The sequence below is a fragment of the Penicillium paradoxum genome, assembly GCF_028828445.1.
Source record: "Penicillium paradoxum strain IBT 22861 chromosome Unknown utg000002l_segment0_segment0, whole genome shotgun sequence".
Classification (NCBI taxonomy): domain Eukaryota; kingdom Fungi; phylum Ascomycota; class Eurotiomycetes; order Eurotiales; family Aspergillaceae; genus Penicillium; species Penicillium paradoxum.
The window spans coordinates 4,265,495-4,290,189 of NW_026643180.1; the positions used below are offsets into that span (position 1 = coordinate 4,265,495).

A 24,695-nucleotide genomic window follows, 5' to 3' on the forward strand; every position below is an offset into this window, starting at 1 on the left:
AACAGGAAATATCAAATGCACAGTCTCTTCAGATCTCTGTTCATTTCTCAATCACTCAATTTTGGATCAATGTCTTCTTCCACTCTGAGCATCAGGGGGATGAAGTCCACAGTCCGACGGATTGATTCAACCGACATGTCATGAGAAGCTCTTGTGAGGATTATCGTCATCAAGACTTGACACAGGATGTTCCACTGGAGCTGCATAGGGACGAAAAATACGGGGAAACATTAGACAGACATACCTCTTGGGATGCGGAGCAAAGAGGGCTAGCAAACGCGCTGTTGTTGGATGCATCCGGATGCTGCTATGTCACCTTAAGCGAGAGTAAGTGGGCTGTCATTGACCAGTATTGAAGCCCAGGGTTCAATGTCAAGCTGCGTGTGGACCGCGGTTGTCTTCGCAGTCTGACATCGAGGCCCGTAGGACTGCATCGGTTTGCCAGAAACAACTTATTGTCGCCTGAGAGGATATAGGAGCAGATGAGACGCAAAAAGGGCAGTAATCGACCGGGTTGTCGCCAATGAAAGGTCCGCATGAATGTTGACAGAGAAGCGAAGCGCGTGGGTGCGACAGGTAGCTATCATGCTACCGCCTTTTCTACCGCCTCATCTTTACGGCAGGTGGTGCTGCTCACGTGCGCCAGAGGTCCGATCGAGGACACTTTTCTGCCGGCAGAAGGCCTATAGCACGTGATAGCAATCTTGGTCCTACCGATGAACGCATTGGCTTGCATATACACTTCATTATAAGCGGCCCAAGCCAGATACCTAGTCCTTTTGCGACGGTAAGTACCTCCCACATACAGAATGGCCCCCTCAACATCGAAGTGGTGGCAAGAGCTCAGCGACGCCGACCTCGACTATGGATTCGACTCTGACGACTTGGACACCAGATATAACGAAGCTGATCGACAGAAGGCCACACCAATAGAAAGTCAGGATAAGGGCGGAACGGGTGTGCTTGCAACTATGTCTTCTTGGCTCCAGCGTCAAGCTGGCTCAGCCCATGGACAGCTTGCGACTGCGGCTGTCGTGTCGGGAGCAGCTGTCGCAGGTGCTATCTTTGGGTACCAGTCATACAGGCGCAAGGAAGCTGTTCATGACCTGAAAGCTTCGATCCCAAGTATCGATGATTTACATCCCGCAGAGATGGTAAGCTGAGCTAGTGAGGCTATGCATCGAATGCCAAGCAAGACAGAGGACAAGAGACTGATTTGTCGGACTATAGCTCACTGATTTTGGCGCTGCATCCAATGGAATTCCCCTGAGCAAGGAAGATGAGCGCAGTGCAGCTCTGGCTCGCAGGGCACAACAGGGAGACTACGATGACGGTATGTGGCCCTTCTATGATTACTTTTTACGAGCCTTTCTCACTCGGCCTGTTCCGCTGCGACAGACTTGATCCTTGAACAGCTCGCTCGCAACCGTGTATTCCTCGGGGACGAGGGCCTCGCAAAGCTGCGATCATCGTTTGTTGTCGTTGTTGGTTGTGGTGGTGTTGGTTCGCATGCCGCTGCCTCGCTGGCTCGATCCGGCGTGTCTAAAATCCGACTCATCGATTTCGATCAAGTCACGCTATCATCGCTGAACCGACACGCTCTTGCGACATTGGCTGATGTGGGAACCCCGAAGGTTCATTGCATCCGGAGACGATTGGAACAAATTGCACCGTGGGTCATCTTCGATTGTCGAAACGAGCTCTATGGAAAGGAAGCGTCTGACGACCTCCTTGGTCCGTGGTCTTTGACCCACGATGGAGAAGGCCGTCGACCGGATTTCGTCTTGGATTGTATCGATAACATTACTTCCAAGGTAGAGTTGCTACACTACTGCCACTCGAACTCCCTCCCCGTGATCTCGTCAATGGGCGCTGGATGCAAGTCGGATCCTACTCGCGTTGTGGTCGGCGATATCTCCCTGAGCACTGAAGATCCTCTCTCCCGCAGTACACGCCGCAGACTGAAGCTCCTCGGTGTTTCGTCTGGCATCGCAGCTGTGTTCTCGACCGAAAAGCCTGGTCCGGGCAAGGCTACTCTTCTTCCCCTCCCTGAGGATGAGTTCAACAAGGGTCAAGTTGGTGAGCTTGGAGTTCTTCCTGACTTCCGAGCCCGCATCCTTCCCGTACTGGGAACCATGCCTGCTGTCTTTGGTTACACTGTAGCCAACCACGTTATCTGCACTATTACTGGCTACCCACTTGACTATAACATGGGCGCTAAGGGCCGCGAGAAACTTTACGATACCATCATGGCTGCTTTGCTAACCTTGCACGAACGAATGGTCAAACAGGTTACTGGCCAAGATACCGTGGGACTCCGCGGTCCCCTCAGCAAAGATGAGGTCGCATTCATTGTGGAGGAAGTGTATCGGGGAAAGAGTGCGGTCAGTGGCCTATCTAACAGACTGGCTCTTGTTCCCTGGAAAACTCCAGCTCACGGATGGAACATGGATTTGAGCCTAGAAAAGGAGGGTCAAAAGCTTATCCCCATGAACCTCAATGACATGGTCTGCATGACTAAAGAGGAGGCTCTCCGACACGAGAAAGAGGTGCTCAAGGGTGGCAAAAACGTAGAGGAGGTGTATGATGAGACTGTTCTCCAGCGTATTAACCTCCGGATGAAAGAAGCCGAGGCCTACGAGCAATACCGGGGATAGCCATACGAATAACCAAAATAAAGCACAACATGAACACGAGAATTAAACGAAAAATTTCCCCCAAAAATAAGCACTAGAAGCGTGACGCTAAACAATTGGTCTCACACTACCAGAAAGCGGACCCCGGGGTATACATACCCTCGTCAGATCCGCAAGGGTTAACTTCTGCCTAATATCTCCCTCTGGATTGTCCTGGACTCATTATTACAGATCACTGCGACACGCATAAAGCATACACGCCGATCCAAACATCTCAAGCCCGACTCGGGCGCAAAAGCATGGCTCAACATTCCCACCCAATCGACTCCGCGCCAGACAGCGCAGATAACGGCTTCCACGCGACTACGACCCACCATCCCTACACAAACAAGCTCTCACAACATTCCCGCCCGCTGATTGACTCCACCCCAAATGCATGGCAATCGCAACATAATGAAGGATATCCCAGCTCCCCGTCGGACAACACCAAGTCCCCGGGATGGGTCCAGATGACCCTTGCGATACCCTCTGCGCCGCGATTCCGGCGTTATGTGTTGATCTACTTCGCATTGTTTTTATTCGCATGTATTGCTTGGCGAAGGTTTCTATCTCCGCGGTTAGAAGAGGAGGGTGCGTTGACTGAGTCGCTTGATCCGACATCGAAGACACGGTGGTTTGGGACGAATTCGTCGCCTCTGTTCGACAACTTGATTCCTATCCGTACATTGGATTCAAAGTTAGTACCCACAGACCTTACGAGCCATGACGCCGGAGCAGCGAGGCGGAAACGGCTTATTATTGTGGGCGATGTGCATGGCTGTAAAGAAGAATGTACGTTATATGTCTATAACGAGGAGTACTTCGAACTAACGAGCTCGCAATAGTGATGCTACTTCTCAAAAAAGTATCCTTCGACCAAAAGCGTGGCGACCACCTGATCTTTGTCGGTGATATGATCAACAAGGGACCAGACAGTGCAGGAGTCGTTGACCTAGCTCGAGAGCATTCGGCGTCTAGTGTTCGCGGGAACCACGAGGACAGGATACTACTGCTTCGAAATGAAATGGTGAAGTCCGGAACTCTCGCAGCCGCCGCTGGCGAGGAATCGTCTCTTTCATCACAAGAGCGTGACGAGCGTGCGCTCGCACGGTCTCTGAGTGACGAGCAAGTCCAGTGGTTGGAGAATTGCCCAGTGATTCTGAACGTCGGGCCAGTGCCAAAAATGGGCCAGGTGGTCGTTGTCCATGCTGGACTGGTCCCAGGTGTTGAGCTTGAGAAGCAGGATCTATTAAGCGTGATGACCATGCGGACTATTGATTTAGATACGCATGTTCCGAGTCCGAAAAAGAAGGGCATGAATTGGGCAAAGGTGAGGAGTTGTCATCTGTTCTTCGTTTTCTTTTATTCTGCTGTGAAACTGACGCTTTTCTGATCTAGATGTTTGATAAGCATCAATCCGTACTATATTCGCGCCTCGAGGCTTCTACACAAGACCCTCGGTCGAAAACCATGACTGTTGTCTATGGGCATGACGCTTCTTCCTCCCTTTCTATCCGCACATTTACCAAGGGTCTTGATTCGGGTTGTGTGAAGGGGGGAAAGCTCACAGCTTTGGTTATCGAGAATGGCGGAAAGCAAAGTATTGTACAGGTCTCGTGTCGGAACTACCTCAAGGAATGATAGTGATAGTTCTTCACAGTCGCTGTTTTATAGATATATGTAATTCAATGAGATAATGTTCACGGTCTGGCAATCTGCTATTAACCCTCTTTGGCAAACGTGGCAATACTCGGGATTTACTATTTCGCCTTTGTGTGGAGTGTGAGGGGTGAAGTAAAATTCCTTGTATTCAAAGTCAGTAACAGTATGGTACAGACCTACATATACCTACCTACATGTACTTTATTTTGACCATATCTACCTACTTCATGCAAAAAAAAGTAGTCGATTTAGGAGCTTTAACACAGTTAACAGCCTCACGCACCGTGGATAGATACAAGCGAACGATCGACAATGCACTATTTGCCGATCCAAGGCAGCAATTATGTTCCGAATGTTTGGCCGAGAAATATGGCTAGGGACAGAAGGAGGCATAAACATAACCAGAATAAAAGATAAAATTAACCAAAAAGCCGAAAGCCGATGCGCCGCTAATCTAGGGATAAGTATGTCGAACAACAGAGGATATATACAAATGGCATATACAGGACTTCTCTATTCGGATTCTGATTCAGAATCCTCGGGAGTAGGTATCTCAGGATCATGGAAAACGAAGTTGCCATCATTGCCCCAAACGGCAGGAGTGGAGAAGTCTTCGTACCAAAGGCCACCCAAGGCATTAGTATGTACGAGGCCGAAACGGAAATACTCCACCTCATTAGGATAAGTACGGGACCAAGTGAAGTCCGGTAGATGCTCGCCATCTTTAGGCCGGAAGGCCTGGAAGCGCATAACGTCATTTACCAAAACACTCAGGCCGTCGGCATGGGACTCGAGATCCGGGAACGAGAAGACAAGGTTGTTCGCATCTGTCAAAGAGGGGGGATAAATCTTTGGAGGGATGGTACCAAGTTTGGCACCATCAAGGAGCGCTCCTGGTGTTTGAAGGATAGAATCAAAGCCCCAGCGGGCGATGCCGTTTATGAAAAGACCAATAAGGATACCTGAGTATAGAAGACTGGGTCGCGTTTGCAAGGTTGTTCCCGGCAGGAAGAGAAGGGAGAGAATGTAGTGGTGGATGCGTAGGTTCATGTTCGGAACGGCGACGAGAATGAGAACAATTGCAACAAGGCCGCCGTAGATGCTTATCGTAGGAAAGAAGCGACCCTCGCGACGGAAACAGTGTGCTTGACCAAATGCAATGGCAATGAGGGATGAGACTATGATGATCAGAGCTGTCACGGCACCTGGTTGCTGTTGAATATCGTGGGGGGTGAGACGAGAGATCGGAATGCGATCGAATGTGTCTGTGTTCAGGGCGCCGACCCAGCACCCGCCCAGCCACAGGACGGTTTTGTCCCAGTGCGCATCCAGATTGTTTAGGGTATGCCGGACGCAGAAGTAATACAACACGAATCCAACAAATGCGCCGGGAAGGAAGCGGCCGAGCCCAATTGAGACGAGATCATAGTAGCTCCCCATGGGCGGATCGGATGCCATGGCGACTTGGAACCAGACTATGAAGTATATCATGCTGTAAAATGCCGGAGCTGATGTCACAACCAATGAAAGGAAAGTAGTATAGATCAGTGTGAAGGCGAATAGCGACCAGCGTACATCAGAACACTCGACCGACTTTGTCTCATCCGAGTCTGGGGATGAGGCATCCTTGGTGAGTCGGAACGACGTCGGGAAGCTCGAGAGGAATTCTATACTTTCGATTCCATGCTGTTCAATGGAATGGAAGTTCTCCTGCTCCCCGGTGCGGTGCAAGATACCACATCCGCCTGTGGCATCATCAATTAGACCAGCATGCAAGGCGGAGGCGCAAATCGACGAATCGCCGCGGTAAAGGCCGCTATTTCGACCATCTATCTTGAACGGTTTACCGCCGACAACTAGCGGTCGGTAATTGAGCTCCTGATCACCAATAACGTATGGCTCCAGCAGGATCGCCGCCGCGCAGCCAGAGGGGCAGCGGAATGCAAAGGATTGGTCCTCAAATGGGCGACAAAGATCGCCATTCAATCCACAGTTCGTCGCATTGGTCCTAAATTGAACATTCAGTTTAGATCTGATAAGGCTGCTTGGAGGTAAAAATAGAAACACACCATAAGCTATTGTGACACGACAGCTTGACAGGCTGCCCATACCCCGGAATATCTTGACCCGCAACAGAAGCCTTCAACCATGCAAAAAAGACCACAATCCAAAAAATCAGACCGCCAAAAAGCAGGGCAATTTTCGAACTCCTGCGTGGAAACTTCCGATCAATCAGACGCGCCGGCGCAGCCTGTAAACGAGGGAACCAAGGGTTAATGTGATAGACATGCGGCGGCTTCGGCCCCCGCAGCCATGCGCAGAATCCCGAGGGCGTACAAGAGAACGGCGGATCGCGCGTCAACTTCTCTTGAGCCTCAGGGGCTTCCATGCCGTGCCGTTCCGAGGGCAGAAGTGGCACGTCGCCCAATTCTAGGTCCAGGCTCAGTTCATCGCTGTCGCGTGCCTCGTCCTTGTAGTGCGACCCGATCTCCTGCAAGGGATAGTTGGACGTTGACTGCTGATCCGGCGAGGGAGATCGGGCGTTTGCCCCAGGAGATCCCGGTCGCGACTGCATTTTTATATTTACTGGAGTCCTCAGGAAGGTGCGGAATGCCTCTTTGGCGATTGGCGACCATTTGGCCTCAGATGTCTTGGCTTTTAGTCATCCATTCCATATTAAACTGCCCACCTCGTCTCTCAGTACAGTCTGAAGAAACCCAGCGTGAATATATGTAAATATATCTATATCTAGTGTATACGGTATACCTAATGCATACAGGTATGAGGACAAACCTTAAACGTACGCAACTTAACTTTGAAGGCTGCTGCCCAGGTGTTTCCGAGGTTCCCGTCGATCACCACACCAAGTCCGGTGCCCAACTTGGAATTAACTACATGATGCATATAGGTAGTCCTATTAATATCCCGAACTAGTTATTAACTTATTATATGGCCAATCACGAATTGTTAGAACGAAAAGAAGTTCATTACTCTACATTCGAGAGGAGCAGAAGTAATATCCAAAGAATGTATTGTTTTAACGAGACACAAGGAAATATGTAAATGAAAGCACGCGAGCGAGATCACTAGAGGCAAGTATTTAAGGCTATCTTGTTAGCGTTTCTTCGTGTGTTTGTTGACTTTCTTTTTCTAAAACAAAATAAGATTGATGAGATCAAATGCAAAAAGAGGATATTGGGAATACTTAACCAGATTGGGATAATGGCGAAAACCGATGATATCAACGACCGGAATTTATAGCTTACCATGAAACTAGCCCTCAGACTCAGGCTCAGATTCTTCATGGATAGTCTCAAGGCGATCAATAACCGGGCGAACACGCGGCGTCAAACGGCCGGGCCAAGGAATCTGGTGTTCATTAACAGGAACAGGCGGGAAAGAGAACTTGGCGCCGGAGAGGGTGGGAGGAAATGGCAGGTTCAAATCCCAAAGCACTGCCTGGCTCTCGATGTGGCGGGCAATAACGTTGCGATCTGAATTTTCCATGAAATCACTGGTCAGCATGTTCAAAGTGTCCTGGGTATAGAAGCAGGCCCAATCAAACTCCGTCATAGGGACTTGATTGGTACGCTCGACAAGAGCAGTGAAAAAGTTAATGGGGACAGATTGGGAGAGCTCGCTCGCTGGGCAATCGATGGCCATCATCTGCCCGGCACGGCGGAGCTTTTCTAAGGAGAGTTGAATGTGATATAGCCGTTGGTTGAGCTCGTGCTGGGATGCCAAGTTATTTTCTAAGAGGTCGTCCTTGAGCTCGTGACAGTAGTGTTTGAATGCGCGGCGTTCGGCCTCGAAGAGCCGAACCGAACTGTTGTCTTGCATGGCGGAGATCTTTTCTTGTGGATACTTGAAAAAACGGTATTGGTGAATCCTGATGGATTGCGAAGCTGGAAGTCAGTAAACGTAGGTAATCAGGGACGCTTGAGGCTGGGAGATTTCTTGGTGGTGAGAGTGGTTCGCGCCGGGGAACTTGGACTGTTTATATTGCTTTCCTACCGCTATTCTGCCTATCAATAAGACCTTCGATGCAAATATAGAGAGAAGAAAGAAAATAAAGTATCAAAAGCAATAAGTTGACAAAGAGAACATAGACAGCAAAGAGAGGAGCCACAATGGCCCTGTTCGCGATCTTTGTTACACGAACCAGGTAGTACTGATTTGAAATAGCAAGGAGATAGCTGAAAGCTTGATAAACGATCAAAGGAATATCCATAGAGCGGAAATTATAGACAATGGTAAGTCTATTGCGGAGGTTTGGAGATCAAAGGAAGAACAAGAAAAGGCGAAGCAAACGCAAGTGGTATTACGTTGGGCAAGATAGGCCTTTGATAGCTACCTGGGCGCAAAAGCAATATAAATCATATAGCAGAGATAAATGGCAAAGAAGCGAGCAGGTAACTCAAAAGACTGGAAGGAAAACAATCATCAGGGCGATCTTGCGCGTCTAGCCATGTGATGAGTTGTGCGAGGGAGTCTCGAAGACAGCGCGAGGACTTTGAGGATCCTGCGCAATCCCGCTCTGTCGTTGAGCAACATGGGCATCCCCAGCTTCAGTCTTCGTATACAAGTTTCTATATCTATACAAACTGATATAATGGTTCCCTGAAGCCTCGGAAGTGGGTATTCTATGTCAAAAGAATTATGTGTATTGGCGATAAGTTCCAGAATGAGCGACTTGACAGCAAAAGCAAAGCCAAAATTACACCCGAAGCACCAAATAGTATTCGACCAAGGGTATCAACGTAAGTCGTAATTCGTTTGTCTCCTGAATATGGGAACCAAACGACAAAAGAGCGAGAAAGCATGACAATCATAAAGGCACGAAATCTCACTGCGAGTCTTCACTGGCATTGTACCAAGGGTAAGACATGGCCGGCGACCCACATAATTGATCGGGTATGGCCAAATTGTGGTGACCCTTGCTCATGTGTAGACCTTTGCAGCTAGATAGCACGATGTCGTTTAGACGGCGGAACGGCCCCAACGGCGGCGGTGACTGTTCAGTATGTTAGTGTCAAATAACGGAAACCACGCGATATCACTTACACCGCGTCAGTGTTGCTTCGGCGGACACGGAAAGTGAACCAAATGCCCTATAACCTGGTTAATGATTTGATTCATGTGGAAGGGACACCCTAATCACATACCACGATGCCGGAGACAAGCCAGACGATAGCGGAAAGGAAGCTGAAGGCCTCAGCTGCTTTCCATCGACCACAAGTGTCGTTGCCTCTAAACTGCCAGGACCAAATGCTGCCACAGGGCAATTTGTGGATGGTGTCGACCAGAACACCGAAAGCAGCGAACCAAGCGAGTGAAATGACGATATCGACTAGTTATTGGTCAGTACTAGATGATTGACAAGGGGTTGTGTCCAGCACGTACATGGCCAAGAAAAGAATCCAGATGAGAACGGTATCAGCCATATGAGGCCCAGTAATATGGATAAGCCGGCAATCACTTCAGTGTAGATCCATCGTGACTGAGGCCACCAGTCGATATCAGCGTTGCTGTTGTCGAGCTGAGCAAGATAGTGTCCAATAATGCCCGCGACGACCTGTCAAAGAGTAAGATGCTGTTCTTGAGCACATGTAACCCGTGAATACCCACAGCTGCGAACCCAATTTCCGCAACGCGGAGAACGATAGACGCGAGACGTGAGATGACGGGCATGGTTCAAGTGTCAGAATAATTGGATATTGATGAAATGGTATCAACGGATATGATTGGCTAAGAACAGTATGCGACACGCTCGTGGAAGATGTAGCGTGGGCTGAGATGGGGGAAACGAGAAGCTATATAACGTGTCCAAGGTCGCACAGACAGGCAAACTCCGAGCAGTGCGTCTTGAAAGTAAGGGCCGAACGTGAAAATCCAATAATAATTCCAAAATGCAATTTGAAGGAACCTAAAACCAAGCCCAGCTTGCATTAGACACGACTAGTCGAGTCGATCCAAGCCTCATTCATGTTGTCAGGCCGGTTCCAGATGCTTCGTCCAACGAGTTTCTTCGAACTAACCAGGATTCTCATTGGCCATAATGCATGGGAAACTCAACGTGCCCAACTCATTTTCCATGGCTTGGGTGGGTAAGAGATCTACTTTTGCGTGGCGGACTGACCGCTGATGCGGACTGTGGCTGAATGCCCCTCAACACCCGATCGGAGCAAGGAGCGGGCCTATAGACTGCTAGGCAGAGAGTGTCCATCGCAAAAGTACATGCTGCACAGCCCCCCGTGGTAGTTTAGACACCCGGCAAACGTTGCTCGTGTCGCATCCCTGTCTTCCCCGGACCCAGCCTCCCCATGCTAGGGCGTGTCCAACCCGATACGATGTGCTGGCCCGAAATACGAGTCTTCTGCACCGAACGTGTTATACTTCCGTGGCTTGCTCTATGAATACTCAGGTATGGGCCTCGGGAATACAGCGATCGGTGGTCCCGTTGACAAAAAAAACATTGTCGATCCATTGACTATTGGCGATAGCGCTGATTTGATCTAGGGTTGAATTTGGATCCACTTACGTAGAGGGACGATCGTTGCAGCCTACTGTACCTAGGTATTTGACAGGTGCGAGGTGATTCTTTCTGGATATTACTTTGACAATGAAGATCCGGTTTGAAGCGAAATGTTGTACCTCTGACGACACTGACATCATGTTTCATTTCGGTCATATGACCCTGGCCCTCCCATCAGCCCTATGACGTGGGGCCATGATGTGGACCTTTGCAAGCTTGATGTTGTTTATTCCGTGCTCCGTACTCCGTACCTATTTCATGTTGGATATCGGGTTAGGAACAAATTAATTTATTCTTGATTGTAATCATTGTAACATCACTCATCGCACAGCCGTTTTTTTCGTTCGTGATAAGCGAGGATTCACCGTAGGATTAGGCAGACATAGTGTGTCAACTGATGTCGTATCAAGTAACATAGGGGTCCAATCAATAATATTGAAAACTCTGTATTTCTATATCCACTACGGAGTATTCTCGTAGGAAATATGACTAGATCCTACTAATATCACAAATGCTATATATATGATAAACTGATCTTCCGGTATGCCGACCTCTTGCTCCGACACGAGCTACCAGCCTAAGGCCCTTAGAGAGGATACAAACCCTATAAACCCTCTAGGACGACATAAATACCCCTTCCCGCGCCGCCTTCTAATGTGCAGAATACGTACTTCACACTTCACCTAAGCTTTAGTAAACCCTTATCAGATTTTGCTAGAATTTTATTTCATTGACCTATTTCATTATGGACGTCCTGCCTCCGCCAGATTACCCTCCTGTCAAATCCAGCGACTACCCTCAAATTCTAACCCGAATATTACCCGCATTGCTTCAAAAAATGAACGCTTTTTGCGTTAGTGGAGACTTGCAGAAATTCCAGGAAGTTCTTGACTCGTCATGCTCTTTTTCGGATGAATTCGACATATGCGAATTGTCTGGTATTATGATTGAAGCCGTCAAACGAAACAGCACTCAATTCATCAAGGAGCTCCTTCGTCGCGGCATGCCAGTGGATCCACTATATGCCTTTGAAGCAATAAAAGTGAAGGCAAAAGATGCCCTGGAAGCATTCCTTGATAATGGGTGGGATATCAATCAGCCGATTAGCGAGCTTAAACCTCCGCTACTAGGGTGAGACTAATGATCCCCATATGTGCTAAGATTTTAATAAACTCAGCTACAATCATTTTTTAGATATGCTGTTACGGATGAGGAAATGACAGCTTGGCTTCTTGATCATGGAGCTGATCCCAATCGACAATGTGTTGTTGATCTCACACCATTCTCGCTTGCTGTCGAAAGCGCACCTATTTCCGTCATTCATCTCATACTCGGTCGTGGTGGAAATTTTCAAAAAGGCCAACTCCTCCATCATGCCATCGAACGGCGATCAGATGCTATCGAAGTTCTGAAGCTTCTCATAGAGAAAGGCGCACCCATCAATGCAACCGTTCACGAAGACTACGCATCTTGGGCGTTATTCCAATTTATGGGACTCGGAACACCCCTGCACAGAGCATCTGAACTAGGAAAAGTCGATGTAGTTCGCTATTTGCTCAGCAAAGGTGCCAACCAGGATATTAAAGATACAAAAGGTCGTATACCTTTGCAGTATGCGCAAATGTCGAATCACTCGGAAGTCATTCAGGAATTAGAGAAATGGAAGTAACTCGATTTCTTCACTTTGCTTACATGTCTTCAGGTACCTTTTTGACCTTTGGAATGCCTGATCCGTCAATTCGAATAAGTTTTCTTTTCCCGATTTGTATCAACTTTTTCTCTCTCGTTTTAGGTCAGCGTTGGTACGCGGAAATATGCTTCTTCCGTGCTCACCGTCTTTCCTCGTGTACAAGTCGGCCTCAAAATCTTCAAGGTTTGTTAGCTGAATGAACTCTCTCATCTCGTCTTCTTCTCCCCGTTGGTTCACTGATGCCGAACCATGCAGTGCCTGATTTCTGCTTAAGATCTCCCCGGCATTCTGGCTCCGTGCCGCCTGGTCCATAGGCTGAACAACCAATGCCAGAGCTGTAACACTTGAGACTCCAGCAACCAAAAGAGACCTCGACCTGCGGTTATATAATGCTGCCACTTTGGACAAGGCCCGTCCTTCATCCATCACCACAACCCTATTCGCACTATCCCATAATCTGTATTATATAATAAAATCTGCGAAAATAGTACAGCTACCTTTAGTCTTTGAGCGACAGGCATCCCCAAAGATTCTGTTCACAGTTCGTGGTAGTTTAAAATGGGGGCGCAGAAACTGGTGGTGATCGCTTGTGCAAGGGTATCCAAAGGGGGATTTGGTTTCAGTGTCAGTACAATATCGAGGTGCCACAATTTACTTGTTTTTATTGTGCGCTAGCTGAAACAAAAGAGCTTGACCAATCACTATTATTACAAATCGAGCACTAGAGACGGCAAGCTTTGCCGTATTAGCACCCTTAGATATATTTCCCGGCCCGAAAGGCTTCTTGTAAGTCCTGAAAATTCAACATGCTCCATACAGCGAATTTAAAGTGAGGGTGAAGAGATAAATCAATCCTGGGTGTTCTTCTGTTTCAGGTGCCATACCATCACATCACGGAATACTCCCTTGGCACCAGTCTCGATAGTATCACCATGGCAGGGAATCAAGCGATCGAAGTCCCACTGATCAATTCTTTTCATAGACTCATTGAAACCTGTCCGATTCTTTGAAGAAAGAATATACCATGAAAACCGTCTTTGCCATGTAGCCGGTGGTTCAACAGACATCAGCGGCAAAAGAAGCTTGGTGAAGAAATTCATTCCCTGACCTTCGGAGCTCTTGGAATACTGCTCTTTAGCAGGCAAATTAAAGAGTAAGTCCGCCTCGATGAGCGTGCGCGAAGGCTTATGCAGAAACACGAGCTCTCGCGAGCCATGGGCATGCACATACTCGCTCTCAAATTCGGCATCAAACTCCTTTGAGATGGACCGTGGCAGTTTGTCATCTTGTTTGAATATGTGCTTGAACGGAGTATCCTGGTACTCCGGATTTGACTGCCGCTTCTCGTAAAGGCCCTCCGGCGCCAGGATCTCTGCGTGGGGGTAGGCCTTCTTCCATGGTGTGAGATGGAGATGATGTTCGAGATCTGGCGCAGCGATGTATTTGACGTTTCCACCGAGAGACTCGACTGTCTCGCGGACTTCGGGAGTTAGGCTGACGGGCGAGAACACCGCAAGGGATCCGCTGGAGAGTTTGACTGTCGCATGCAAGAAAAATCAGTGTGAGATCATAAAGGAGCTTCTGTGGACTTGACATGGCTGCACATCATACGCTGTCACTTGTGCTGATATGCGCTTAGTAGGTGGGCTTTGAGAGCATCGACACTTACCCAGCGTCCCTCGTCCACCAAACTGCAGGTGTCCGAACCGCGAGAATGGTAGACTCATAGTCACGATTTCTGGCGTCACATGGCGGATGACCATGGTCGCAGAAGGGTTGGTTGGAAAAAGCTGTGGCATTTTGAACCACCTTTCCCTTTTCCTGGGTCTTGTTTGTCTTTTTTGAGGATGAGAGTTGCGCCCTCTGGCTGGATATCTCCGTTGAAGAGTGTGTCGTATGTAGCTGGGGTTCTCACGTTGAATGCTGAGGCGGAGATATCAAAGAGAGAAGCTCAATTGTGTTAGAAAATGAATGAAGATTGAAAAGCTGGCTTGAGGGAGTTCCGAGACCAGATCGGATGACGTCGTGGCAGCTTATCTGCCACATTGTTCTCCACTTTGCATCAGGCCTGGCCGGATTTATCATCCACGCTGACCAAGGCGTAAACTTATGCACATCGGGTATTAGAGCTTTCGATCTAGACAGGGCTATAGGAAATGCTTAGTTAGACAGTCTGTGGGTATTTTCACGACCCGTGGGGGCTAGGCCTAGAACATGACAAATCTGGTAGGCTGCTGAATTATGTACATGCACTTCTTAACCTTGAAGCTCTACCAGCGTCCCGAGGTCCCGAGGTCATTGCCAGTGCTGACTCACCGAACAGCTATGCTTGTTGCCATGACTTGGATTGAGCTCTAATGGGATTAAGAGTACGCTTAATATCACCCTAAGATCATGTATGCTAGATGTCATAAAATGCGAAATGTGATGTCCACGGCATAATATTAAATCATCGAATTGACCTATCAATGCAAGTCGAAAAAAATAAAAGGGGTATCTTGCAAGAAACATATCGACTCATGGGTTAATATCATCAAAAGCCTAGCCATACCAACTTGTGCCGGTCTCTGCTTGTGTCTCCTCCCGGTGAGGAATGAGCGACTCCTTAATACCGAACACTTTGGTCAATTCTTCCCACGTTTCATGATCCAAGCTGAAAACAGTCTGGTGCTTCTGTATACCCTGCTTTTGGGCTTCGCTGGGAGCAAATGGTGCCGCCGCGTCTGTCAATTTATCAGTACTTGACCAATGAATTATAAAAAATACACACTTACGAAGAGTCGGCAGCCCGCGACTATCAGTAGAGACACCCACTGTGCCATCACGAACTAGGAAACTGACATAGAACAGGTTTTCAATGCTCTGCCCAAAAGACTCTGGATTAATGCAGAAACGGAAGAGAGGAATTCCCCCGTCATCTGCGACATTATACTTGTCCATAATCTCCTGAGCCTTTTCCGTAGTAATGTCCTCCATTCCGGAAAGAGCATCTTCGGCAAGTTTCAGGCCCTCGTCCTGGTGGTGTGCCAACAATTTATTGATCTGGGAACACACCACAGTGAGGTTTGCATTCTCTTGCTGACCAAGGTCCTCCTGCCCCAGTTCTTGAGGTGCGATAGCTTGCGTCCGATCGATGCGATCATGTGCTCTCCGCTGTGTGAGTTGCCTTGTACGCTTCTGTAGTGATAGCGGCCCCAATAACCACCCCGAAACGGCTGGTCGAGAATTATAAGGAAAGCAGGCAGCCTGTCCGAGCGTGTCCCAGTTCATCGCATCGCCAGCATCATCTTCGTCGCTGGCCTCCGGATCGCGTTGGCTCCAACCAAGTCGCCCTCGGCGTCCCTGGGTTCCGTTGCTAGAAGCTGTCGCATTGTTTGGACCGCGACGCATGAAGGACACACATTTGGAGACAAATTCGTCTACATCAATGCCAGCGGCGGTATCGCCGAGGGCGAGCTGGGCGGCCTTTTTATGCGATAGGTCGGCGGCATTGACCAAAAGGCGCGAATCGAGTGTGGCGTCCGAGGTCTGCTTCACGTTGGCGTAAAATTGATTTGCTTGTTCGACAATGGTGAAGATTCCATCATTTCCAGGTTGCATAAGCTCGCCCCGGGTATCTATGATAAAGCTGTTAGCACATGGTCGGGTCTCTGCGGGTACAGATAGAGCAGTTTACCGTTCAGCTCCCTTCCGAGGTCTCTCAGTCCTCTTCTAACATTTCTGCGCTCTTCGGGGTCCTGATCGGGATCATAGTATCGTTTGTCACTCTCGGACTGCCCGACCTGGCTATTCAAATCACGGTCGGCCAGTCGCCGCCGTTTACCCTGCTGGTGCGAGAGTGGCATCGCCGTTTTCGATCTCTTATCAACGCTCTGCGGGCGATTTTCTTTATCGATGATAGACGCGTCGGTTGATGATACTCGACGTGGTGTGGTCGCTTCGTCCAGTTGTGTGTGAGTGAAACGAGCCATACTCGATCAGCACTCGTAGTGCCAGATGAGAGAGCGCTAGAGACAAAGAAAATTCAACAAACAGAAAAAGTCGCAAATAATGGAACAAGACAGTTACACAGTAGTCAGTTTTGTCTGACCAAAAATAAAACCAAGGAATACACGGTTGTGCTCTCTAAAAAAAAAGATCTGTCGCAACAATCGTTGATCGCGGGATGATTGACTTTGTCGCGTCGCGTAGATCATACACGTGACCCCCCGCGTTGGCTTGCTTATCGGCCATGACGCAGATGGAACCTGTCACTCTCCGAACAGGCGCCAGAGATGGAAGCCTTTACCTTTGCTGTAACCACCCAAGTGGACATACCTATACGAATCAAGATGTATGTTCTCCATGGGCGGGATTTCGAGACCTTTGCCTCGTTAACGCAACTACAGTGGCTCCTTAGAGGGGAAGCAGAAGCCGATCCCGTACACCGTTCTTGATGAAAATGCCGAGTTGCGGCATATAGCCTCTGTGCAAGACTCTGTCTCTGACCTCTACGTGACCGCTCAGATATGGTCAGAATCAAAGCCATTGGGCGTGCCAATGAAAACCAAATACAAGCCGTTTAAAGCCAATCGAGTATGGAATGAATGGCTCGAGTTGCCCATGTCGATCAAGGATGCAGAGCGCAATGCTCAGCTAGCAATTACCATAGTTGATTTGTCTCCACTCGCCGCTGATAGGATTACCCACATCCCATTTGGCGGAACTACTATCACTTTGTTTGACGAAGATGGAAAATTGAAGATGGGCAGACAGAAGTGCAAGGTTCACCTACACAAGGATGCCGATGGGTCCGCTTCGACTTCCACCCCCTCTGTCCCACCGCCTAAGCGTCGTAAACCGAATACTCGTGATATTTCTCAGCAGTCACCCGAAGAAGCAGAACTGGAACGCGTGGAGGTCTTGATCAAGAAACATGAAATGGGCGAGATCCCCCGTGTTGACTGGATGGATCAATTGCTCTTCCGTGAGTTGGAGAAGCTGAAGTTAAACGCGGATGAAGCGGCTCAAAAGCGTGCCCTTGAACTTGATACAATCCTGCAAAAGGGCTCGAAGCACGGCAAAGGCCAAGACGATAGTTCTGACGAAGAAAGCCTCGAAGATGAGTATTTCAATCTCTACGTCGAGTTTCCACGCTTTGATCATCCAATTGTATGGGCTGATCATGAGTATCCTCCTCCGCCCATTTCATCTTGGGCCCAAAATGCACTTCCACATCCTAATGCGACTCTTAAACCGGTTCCAGAGGTTCAATTTGGACCAGGAATTGCCTATGCCGATCCTCACAACGTCATTCAAATTTACGATCCCGAGGTTGGTCAAATCGGAAATCCCTGTGAGGACAAGCATCGGCGTTTGATACGAAGCCATCGAACTGGTATCATGGATCGTGATCTGAAGCCTAACCCTAAAATCAGAGATGATCTCAATATGATTATCTCTTACGAACCGACGCAAGACCTCACTGCCGAAGAGAAGGATCTAATATGGCGATTCAGGTATCATCTCACCCGAGAGAAGAAGGCATTGACCAAATTCGTCAAATCGGTCAACTGGCGGGATGTCGGGGAATCACGGCAAGCCGTTGAAATGTTCCCTAAGTGGACCGAGATTGACGTGGATGATGCTTTGGAGATTCTCGGTCCTACTTTTGACAATCCTGCTGTCCGTTCATACGCCGTGGAAACACTGCGAAAAGCGGATGATGAGGAGTTGCTTTTATATCTTCTTCAATTGGTGCAGGCTCTGAAATATGACGCGACTCCTGATAATAATCCAGACGCGGCTCCTCAAGAGTCTTCACTCGCACACTTTTTGATTTCACGCGCAGCTAATAACTTCAAACTTGGAAATTATCTACATTGGTATCTTATGGTCGAATTCGATGATGCTGATGCAGTTCAGCGTCGTCTATTTGCGCGAGTTGAATACTATTTCATGGTCGAACTGGAAAAGATTCATCCTGAGCATAGAAAGACACTGTTACATCAAGGTGAAATGGTGGCAGTGCTCTCCAAGGTTGCCAAGGATGTCCGGTTCTCGCGTGACAACAGAGTCGGCAAGATCGAGATGTTGAAAAAGTATCTCCGTGACCCTGAGAACGACCTAGTCAACATTGATCCACCCCTGCCATTGCCTTTAAACCCCGATATCCAAGTGGTTGGCTTATACCCCGATGAATCAAACGTCTTCAAATCTACGCTTTCTCCGTTGCTTATCACATTCAAGACGTCTGACGGTGAACGTTATCCGATGCTGTTCAAAGTCGGCGATGATCTTCGCCAGGATCAATTGGTCATCCAGATTATCATTTTGATGGATCGTCTTCTGCAAAAGGAGAATCTTGATCTGAAATTGACTCCTTATCGGATTCTTGCCACCAGCGCAACAGCCGGCGCTGTGCAATTTATTCCTTCAATTTCCCTTTCTGCCGCATCCGCCAAGTACAAATCCATTCTCGCCTATCTACAGGTGAATAATCCAGATGATAATGAGCCTCTTGGCGTCCGCAAGGAGACAATGGACACATACATCAAATCATGCGCGGGATACTGTGTCATCACGTACCTTCTCGGTGTTGGTGACCGGCATCTCGAAAATCTACTTCTAGCGCCGGATGGTCACTTCTTCCACGCCGACTTTGGCTTCATTCTCGGTCGTGACCCGAAACCCTTTGCACCCATGATGAAACTTTGCAAGGAAATGGTTGAGGGAATGGGTGGTACAACTTCGCCACACTATTTGCAGTTCAAACAGTACTGCTACACCGCTTACACCACGCTGCGCAAGTCTGCCAACCTGATCCTCAACCTCTTCAGTCTGATGGTGGATGCCAATATCCCTGACATTCGAGTGGAGCCCGACAAAGCTGTCCTCAAAGTAAAAGAACGGTTCCATCTCGAAATGACCGAGGAGGAGGCTATCCGTCACTTCGAGCAACTCATTGCGGATAGCGTTAACGCTATCTTCGGCGTTGTGATTGATCGCCTGCATGATTTCGTGCAAGGCTGGCGAGCCTAGACCCACAAACGTTTTGGTTAGATCTTGAGGGCTTCCAAGAGATTTTGTTGCCGATTTTTCATTTTCATGGTTTTTTTTTAACTCTCTCTTTTCCCCCTCCTCCTAGGTCAGAGTCGTCACGGTGCATTGGGATTCATTACAGGGAGAGTCTTTTGCTTTCTCATGGAACACGGCGCAATATTATCGATTTTCAAAAGCTAGGATACCCAATCTAGATAACACCCTCTAGGTAGCAATCATTTCTTGAATTCCCGCGCTTGATGTCTCGTATAGATCTAGCTGGTCTAAGCCTCCTGAGGATCAATCACATGATGAGTTGTGTCGAGATCAGCCCTGGGGTACCTTCGATCTCCAACTTACTAAGCTTAACTATCCGTTCGTGTATGTCGTAGTAACATATCCTCTAACATCATAATATTAGATTTTGTCTTTGGTAGAATAAAACAATCTTGGAACCTTGGACACTTGGCATTCATACGGGTGTTATCTATGCCAGTGGAATTTCCAAGGATTCGGCATTGACTGCCACAACATAAAGTTTTAAAGTTGGTGGAACAATCGATTATAACCATGGAAGCGATGAAAGAATGTCTGCTATCATACTTTAATTTCGACGGCACTTGCACTTTAACAGACCTACAAGATACATACATTCAAGTTCATACCCCATACCATTCCTTTTTTTCTACTACCCTAGTCGTGTCCTACCATCAAACAATGTAAAATTCTTTTTTGGTTAAAACAAAAAAGAAAGGAAAAAAGTAACAGAAAAATGGAGCCAAAACGACAAACCCACAAAACGACAAGCAGACTCGGAAACTTAGTAGATAATCATAAGCAATAATGATCCGAACGCGTCGTGTTTAACAGTAAGAAACACAGGGGGAAGATGCACGCAGGGACGGTGATCCCGAACCCTTGATTGGCCTGAAAATCGGTACCTGCACAACGGAACCACAACCATGCAATTCCCCGAGACCTTACGGAGCGCGGAGTAGACAGGTCAAATATCATGTACACAAGAAATAAATTTTCCGATTGGATGAGATGTTAGAAACCAAAGAATCTACAGTTGTTCTTCTCATGTAAGTAATATGTTGTAGTCGGATAGTACTTCGAATTCTGTACTGGATTCAAAGCTTTCGAATTTTGGCCTTTGGATTTTGCTCTGTGGGGCGATTGTGATGTTTACAACCAACACTAGGAGCCTAGCGTACGTGGTTCTCCATTTACCTATCTTGGGAAACACCCGGGTTCGACTTCATACGGGATACGGAGTACACTGTGTGCGTGGATCCGAGCGATCACCGGAGCTCTAGTTGCTCGGGGCCGATTCCATGCATGACTGCTTACACGCGATCCATCTCAACGCCCCAACGTGTTCCAATCCGGAATGGTACCTTTGTACGGAGTACGGAGGACCCCGTACGACATGCATAATGTCAATTACCTTTGTAGCCCCTTTTCCGGCCTACTTTGCATTTTCACTTTGTTCAAGTCATGCTCTGCATTGTAAACATGAGTTAAAAAAGGCGCTTCTCATTAAAATTGGTAGGGCATATTATATTGGATAAGGTCCTGTTTCCAAATTGATACGATATGCCTGGTATGATTTGGGTAAAGATGCGGTATACCAGCTACAGTGTAGAGATGATTCTACCACTCCGTATATGGATGTACGGAGTTAAGGGTAATCAGCCACAGGCGGGCTTTCCACGTGGCATTCGAACCTCATCGTTGGTTTAGCCCCAGTGCGCTGGCACACACTATCCCGGCGATCGCTTGGGAGAGGGATCTGATCGCCCCTGATTGAAAATTTCATCAAAATCGGTTGCATGATGTACGTTCTGGGGCTAGTTTCTCGTATCTGTTCACGCACCCATGTTCGGCAACAATTTCCCTAACACACCCAACATCAGCTCTACATACGGACTATTTACAGGGTACATAGGCCCCAGACTGCCATGTGAAATGATTCGGATAGATGAGGGCCACTGGGTGTAGTTTGACTAAATTCTAGCCTTTTGTGTTTGTGTGGCACTGAAGATCTTTCTTTTCAGAGAGCGATATTTCTGGACAAGAGGGAGGCATGGATTCAAAGCCAATGAGGTGAGTGAACGATGGGGAGCTGTTCTACGAACTATTGTTTTTGATGGCCCCTTGGCCGGGCACACGCCCTTCTCTTGGCCGAACTCCATTCGGAGTGGCAAATGTGGGCTCGGGGCCCTGGGACAGCACCCGCTCATTCAAATCCTAATGTTCTCTTTCCAAATTGGGAATTCAAGGAAAATCAGAATGAGAAATTCATAAGAGGTGGGGTATCAAAAGCGAATGTGGTCGACAGACAGTGGGTAGGTGGGCTTAGCTACGACGCAAAAGCTGACCTCACCTACGACCCACCCAAAAAGTGGAGCAAAAAAAATTAGATTACAATCACATGACATATAGCATGTAATATTATATATAAAGTAATTAATTTCTAAGCCATACCGGACCTTCTTTCTTCCCCACCCTTCCTCTCCACATCACTAACCAATTACTACCTAGGTAACACCCTTTGCGTATTAGGATTTGATGATTAATCTAATTACTTATCTAGCGTAATCATATTATCACTAAAGAAATTTAAACCTTACCTCGATTATTAGGAGCTAAGTGTAACTAACCTAAAGCTTATACCTAACCTTAAGGAGAGAGTGAGTTATCTAATATATTATTAATACTTTAAATCGCTAATAATATATATTAAAGGAGAGTATATTCTTACTATATTACGGCGAAACGTTCTATAGGGTCACTAACTATCCTAACGAAGTGAGTCTTTATATTCCTATTCTTTACTTTAGTAAAGTTATTAATAATAAATTAGATACGGTTCTTAAACTTCACTAATCTAAAGTTCTATATTTAAAATAAGTATCCCGAAGTCTATAAGAGGCTTATATAGAAAACCGAAGATAGTAAGAAGCCTAGCGGAAGACCTCTTACTAAGGTAACTAAGCTATTAAAAGGTAAGTTTAATTTAGAATTAATAAATTAATAATTACTAAAGTTAATATTAGTATTCTACTAATCTATTATAGATATAGTTAACGCCCGAATTACTATATAAGAGTAATAGAAACTTAACCTACCCCTTAAGACTATTAAGGGTATTATATCTATAAGTTTAATTTATTATAAAGGACTTAATATTTAACTAATCTATCTAGGTAAATATAACCTATATAAGAGAGGTACTTCTAGAGAGGTTCCCTAAAAAGAAGTTCCCTTATATCGCTTATAAGCTAGATAACGCTTCTAAGGGTCTATCCTTCCTATAATCACTCTATTTAATATATTACTAATTTATTAATAGAGTGCGGAATATTCGCCTAATATAATAAGTGCGATTATCTATAGGAGTTTAACCTACCGCCCTTTAAAGATAAGCTAGAGGTAGAAGAGTTAGATAATGACTTTACTATAGTTAATAGGTAGCTATAGAGTAATTAGTAATAGGTTATTAACCTATTACCTATATAGACTTTCGTTATAATCTTTTATTTAATTATAATACGTATAGAGGTCCTATTACTACCTACTATTTTAGAGCTAGGGTATATAAGGTAACCTAGTAATATCCTTAATATATTATAAATAAATATATCTTTACTAATTATAGTAAATAATAGGAGTAAGGTTAATAGGGTTAATATATTACGAATATATTTAATTTTTCTAAGTAAAATAGAATAATAAGTGTAAGATAGATAGGATTAATATATTACGAATATATTTAATTTTTCTAAGTAAAATAGAATAATAAGTATAAGGTAGATAGGGTTAATATATTACGAATATATTAAGTATTTATACCTTTAGTATACGTATCCTACCTTCTTTAACTCGATATAATAAAGAAGATAGCGTAAGATAAAAATACGTCTTTATCCTAATAATTTAGTAGATAAAAGAAATAGATTACGCTTTCTTTTAGCACCTTTTACTAAATATACCTCTTTATAATATAGTTCTTTATAATTTAGTCCTTTATCGAGTTATATAAAGTTAAATAACTACCCCCTCGATACTAAAGTATAAAGGGTATCTTATATCTAGTCTAATCTCTAGTTTTATTAATAAATATTATTATATTAATATCTTACTATACCTTCTATTAAGAATTCCGATACCTAGAAAGCCTATATAGCTATAAACCTCGCCGATTTATAACTCCCTAATATCTCCTAAAATATTAGTTTATACTATAATAATATATTTATTATTTATTAACCCTATATAGGTACTCACTTAGGACCTCCTTTACTACGATAAAGTATACTACCGTGCCCTAGGCTATCCTATAATAGTATATTTTCTTCCTTACTTCCTTTAAATACTTATTATATCACTCGAATAATATATTACTAATATATTTATAGACTAAGTTCTCGAACTTTACGAACCTTAAAGCCTACTATCGGGCTAAGTATCCGGAGATCTATAGTAATCTTACGTTTAATACCCTTAGACGCCTATCTAATAAGGCTATATAAGAATCTATTAGTATATATAAAATATTAAAAAGGTATTATTAAGTAGTTTATTATATTTAATAGTCTTAACCTATAGAGTGGTTCGAAGGGATTATAGCTACCTATAAAGCCCGGCGTGCTACGTAGCTAAAACTAGACCTCCCCCTTAAAACCCTTCGAGGGGTTACTATAATAAGTTTAAATAGATTTATTATCTATTATTAAGTGATTAAATAGGCTTATTAATATCTAGATAAACCTTACTACTATAATAGCTTCTATCTATAAGCACTATCCCTATATCCGGCACCTATATAAGAGTTATAAGCGTAACGGTATATAATAAGGTACGCTATTAAATAATATAACTCTATCTAAATTAATTAATAAGTTATTAATAGTATACGGTAAACTCTCTCGCCGAACCTAATATAATCTATTTAATTACTTTACCGACTAAGAGGAGGAGGAAAAGGAGGAGGAAGAGGAAGAGGAAGATAAAGAGGACTATAAGGTTATATTAGATACCGCACTTAATTAGGTTTCTAACTAAAGGAGTATATAGATAGATAAGCACGTTAATAGAGAAGTATATA

At 45.9% G+C, this 24,695-nt stretch overlaps 8 protein-coding genes across 8 annotated transcripts; 3 read left to right on the forward strand and 5 right to left on the reverse strand.

Annotated features, from left to right (window-relative positions):
• Positions 1 to 536: 536 nt before the first annotated feature.
• On the forward strand, positions 537 to 4,316 carry N7457_001513 (Molybdenum cofactor biosynthesis MoeB; the record flags this gene model as incomplete). Its single annotated transcript, XM_057172559.1, has 8 exons — positions 537 to 567; positions 624 to 787; positions 831 to 1,154; positions 1,231 to 1,333; positions 1,399 to 2,604; positions 3,096 to 3,467; positions 3,521 to 4,005; positions 4,074 to 4,316. 8 exons carry the CDS (start codon positions 537 to 539, stop codon positions 4,314 to 4,316), a joined length of 2,928 nt encoding a protein of 975 aa, XP_057036462.1.
• Positions 4,317 to 4,850: 534 nt separating this feature from the next.
• Positions 4,851 to 6,912, reverse strand: N7457_001514 (LCCL domain-containing protein; the record flags this gene model as incomplete). The annotated part of the gene is made up of 2 exons (XM_057172560.1): positions 4,851 to 6,345; positions 6,407 to 6,912. 2 exons carry the CDS (start codon positions 6,910 to 6,912, stop codon positions 4,851 to 4,853), a joined length of 2,001 nt encoding a protein of 666 aa, XP_057036463.1.
• Positions 6,913 to 7,610: 698 nt separating this feature from the next.
• On the reverse strand, positions 7,611 to 8,177 carry N7457_001515 (uncharacterized protein; the record flags this gene model as incomplete). Its single annotated transcript, XM_057172561.1, has 1 exon — positions 7,611 to 8,177. One exon carries the CDS (start codon positions 8,175 to 8,177, stop codon positions 7,611 to 7,613), a length of 567 nt encoding a protein of 188 aa, XP_057036464.1.
• A 1,140-nt stretch (positions 8,178 to 9,317) lies between these two features.
• Positions 9,318 to 10,028, reverse strand: N7457_001516 (MARVEL domain-containing protein; the record flags this gene model as incomplete). The annotated part of the gene is made up of 5 exons (XM_057172562.1): positions 9,318 to 9,351; positions 9,402 to 9,448; positions 9,503 to 9,687; positions 9,741 to 9,912; positions 9,966 to 10,028. The coding sequence occupies 5 exons, from the start codon at positions 10,026 to 10,028 to the stop codon at positions 9,318 to 9,320; spliced, it is 501 nt and encodes a 166-aa protein (XP_057036465.1).
• Positions 10,029 to 11,617: 1,589 nt separating this feature from the next.
• Positions 11,618 to 12,541, forward strand: N7457_001517 (ankyrin repeat domain-containing protein; the record flags this gene model as incomplete). The annotated part of the gene is made up of 2 exons (XM_057172563.1): positions 11,618 to 12,003; positions 12,067 to 12,541. The coding sequence occupies 2 exons, from the start codon at positions 11,618 to 11,620 to the stop codon at positions 12,539 to 12,541; spliced, it is 861 nt and encodes a 286-aa protein (XP_057036466.1).
• Positions 12,542 to 13,410: 869 nt separating this feature from the next.
• Positions 13,411 to 14,361, reverse strand: N7457_001518 (uncharacterized protein; the record flags this gene model as incomplete). The annotated part of the gene is made up of 2 exons (XM_057172564.1): positions 13,411 to 14,099; positions 14,232 to 14,361. 2 exons carry the CDS (start codon positions 14,359 to 14,361, stop codon positions 13,411 to 13,413), a joined length of 819 nt encoding a protein of 272 aa, XP_057036467.1.
• A 742-nt stretch (positions 14,362 to 15,103) lies between these two features.
• N7457_001519 (non-structural maintenance of chromosomes element 4 family protein) lies at positions 15,104 to 16,533 on the reverse strand (the record flags this gene model as incomplete). Its single annotated transcript, XM_057172565.1, has 3 exons — positions 15,104 to 15,285; positions 15,337 to 16,179; positions 16,239 to 16,533. 3 exons carry the CDS (start codon positions 16,531 to 16,533, stop codon positions 15,104 to 15,106), a joined length of 1,320 nt encoding a protein of 439 aa, XP_057036468.1.
• A 270-nt stretch (positions 16,534 to 16,803) lies between these two features.
• On the forward strand, positions 16,804 to 19,582 carry N7457_001520 (phosphatidylinositol 3-kinase VPS34; the record flags this gene model as incomplete). Its single annotated transcript, XM_057172566.1, has 2 exons — positions 16,804 to 16,895; positions 16,951 to 19,582. Coding segments are annotated over 2 exons (2,724 nt in total), but the record flags the coding sequence as incomplete, so codon positions are not given.
• Positions 19,583 to 24,695: the final 5,113 nt, after the last annotated feature.